The 2,701-nt window shown below is 52.7% G+C and overlaps 1 protein-coding gene across 1 annotated transcript; it reads left to right on the top strand.

Annotated features, from left to right (window-relative positions):
• Positions 1-92: 92 nt before the first annotated feature.
• On the top strand, positions 93-1,528 carry BDW70DRAFT_165325 (ribosomal protein S5 domain 2-type protein; the record flags this gene model as incomplete). Its single annotated transcript, XM_073741719.1, has 2 exons — positions 93-1,454; positions 1,511-1,528. The coding sequence occupies 2 exons, from the start codon at positions 93-95 to the stop codon at positions 1,526-1,528; spliced, it is 1,380 nt and encodes a 459-aa protein (XP_073590411.1).
• Positions 1,529-2,701: the final 1,173 nt, after the last annotated feature.

Genomic DNA, 2,701 nt, shown 5'->3' with positions numbered 1-2,701 from the left:
AGACGCTTTACGAAGGTCCCTCGGATCATGAGGCTGCCATCAGCATCCGTGATTGCAACCCCAAGGGCCCTCTCATGCTTTATGTCTCGAAGATGGTGCCGACTACAGATAAGGGTCGCTTTTACGCCTTCGGTCGTGTCTTCTCCGGTACCGTATGCTCGGGTATCAAAGTCCGCATTCAGGGTCCCAACTACACCCCCGGCAAGAAGGACGATTTGTTCATCAAGGCCATTCAACGCACCGTGCTCATGATGGGCGGCAAGGTTGAGCCCATAGACGACGTGCCTGCCGGTAACATTGTCGGCCTTGTCGGTATTGACCAGTTCCTGCTCAAGTCTGGCACACTCAGCACCAGCGATATGGTCCACAACCTCAAGGCCATAAAGTTCTCCGTGACGCCCGTAGTGCAGCGGTCGGTCGCTGTCAAGAACGCCCAGGATCTTTCTAAGCTTGTAGAAGGTCTCAAGCGTCTGTCCAAGTCCGATCCCTGCGTATTGATCACGACCAACAAGTCTGGTGAGCACATCGTTGCCGGCGCCGGTGAACTCCACCTCGAGATCTGCTTGAAGGATCTCGAGGAGGACCATGCTGGTATTCCTCTGGATTTCTCGGACCCTGTCGTCCAGTACCGTGAGACCGTCTCTACCAAGTCTAGCGAAACTGCTCTCTCCAAGTCACCCAACAAGCAAAACCGTCTCTACATGGTTGCGGAACCAATGGGCGAGGAACTGAGCGAGAAGATCGATGCCGGCAAGATCGGCCCTTGCGATGATTTCAAGGCTCGCACCCGTATCCTTGTCGATGGCTTTGGCTGGGATGTCACGGATGCCCGCAAGGTCTGGGCCTTCGGTCCCGACACCAATGGGGCCAACATGCTCGTCGACCAGACCAAGGCTGTCCAGCATCTCCAGGAAATCAAGGACTCTGTCGTGTCCGGCTTCCAGTGGGCGACTCGCAAGGGTCCCATTGCTGAGGAGCCTATGCGCTCAGTCCAGTTCAACATCCTCGACATGACCCTGCACGCCGATGCTATCCACCGCGGCGGCGGCCAGATCATCCCTACGGCGCGTCGTGTGCTGCATGCTTCTGCCCTCTTGGCTGATCCTGCTCTCATGGAGCCTGTCTTCTTGGTCGAGATCCACGCCACCAAGAATAGCATTGGTGGTGTCCACAATGTCCTTACCCGCCGGAGAGGCTACGTCGTCGAGGAAATGCAGCGCTACGGTACGCGTCTGTCTACCATCAAGGCGTACCTGCCCGTCATGGAGTCGTTCGGCTTCAACGGCGCTCTGCGCGAGGCCACTTGCAGGGTGGCCTTTTCTCAATCAGTGTTCAGTCATTGGCAGGTTCTCCCTTGCGACTCTCCTCTGGACAGCACCAGCAACACTAGCCAGATTGTGCAGACGATGCGCAAGCGAAAGGGTCTCAAGGTCGAGGTCCCGGGCGTCGACTATGTGAGTGGTGTCCTTAAGTGTCTTCGCAAGGATCTGACTGCTAACAGAGTGCCTAGTACTACGACAAGCTATAAACAGCGCCTACTGATTAGTGTATGACTGGTTGCTTCATGGGCTCGTCGTCATTGTTTCAAGAAGACGAGTTGTTCCCGGGGGCTGACGGATCCCAAAGCATGGAAGGGGAAGCAAAATAGGGGGAAGGTTTGTGCGCAAAAGCCAAGCGCCTATAGAGAGTTGATGGCACTAAAGTTCCCTTAACACATTGCTCTCACGTGTTTGAAGTAATTTAGAAATAATTTATTGCCAAGTACGTGCGGATATCCTGGTGGTTTCTTGCCTGCCTATGCTGTGTATGATCACCGTTAAGCCATGCGGTATTGCAAGGTAGTGTACTGATATATATTAGTCTCTTTAATAGGCAGTTCCTTTTTACCCGCCTGATGATATTGTATTTGTCCATCATCCCTACGCACATGTAGACCAAAATCAGCCCTGTCCCATGTTATAATCTATTTGTACTGTCCTCCCCATTCAAGCAGCTCCGACGAAGCACTCAATATATGTTGCATGCTATTTGACATCCCACCCATTCATCCAACGCCTTCCCCCGGCCATGTCACTTTTGTCGACCTCTCGTCTACTGCTGGTGCTGCTGGCTGCTGGTGCTGCGAATGCACGCCCAAAGACCGCAGCCGCTTCAACAGGAGCCCCTCGGCGGCGCTCGGTGTGGCGCCGCCGCTAGCGTTCCCGCCGTAGCCAGCTTCTCCCCGGCTGAGCTTGTTGTAGCTTCTTAGGTCAGCAGTGCGTGTGCGTGTTGGGCGAGGCAATTCTACCGGGCAAAACATGACATGGGCTACAGTCACCCCAGCATCGCAGGCGGTTCAGTCTATGTTTTCTGGTCAAATTGCAGCTTTACTATTTGATTCCGGGGTCAGAATCCCCTCAATGTCTTTTTATGTGGCAGGAGAAGGGATCAAAGTTGGTGACTTCTGGACGGGATCTTTTCGGCGACAATTTTCGGTGACAAATTTCGGCGACATGGAATTTCGGCGACAGCTAAACCGCCTTTGGCTTAGTGCTGGGCTAATTGTATTTGGCCACAAATCTCTACTTCTCCTTTTATCTCTCCTACAGGTCAATCTTACTGCTAACTAATACCTTATATTCTGTTTTACTGCTAATTTATAACATATGTTCTGTTTCTTATCCCACATGCAGTTTACCAATACGACAGAATAATATGTCTT

This window comes from Aspergillus foveolatus, assembly GCF_047715535.1.
Source record: "Aspergillus foveolatus strain CBS 279.81 unplaced genomic scaffold BDW70scaffold_319, whole genome shotgun sequence".
Taxonomy (NCBI): domain Eukaryota; kingdom Fungi; phylum Ascomycota; class Eurotiomycetes; order Eurotiales; family Aspergillaceae; genus Aspergillus; species Aspergillus foveolatus.
This window is presented reverse-complemented; position numbering and strand designations above follow the sequence as displayed.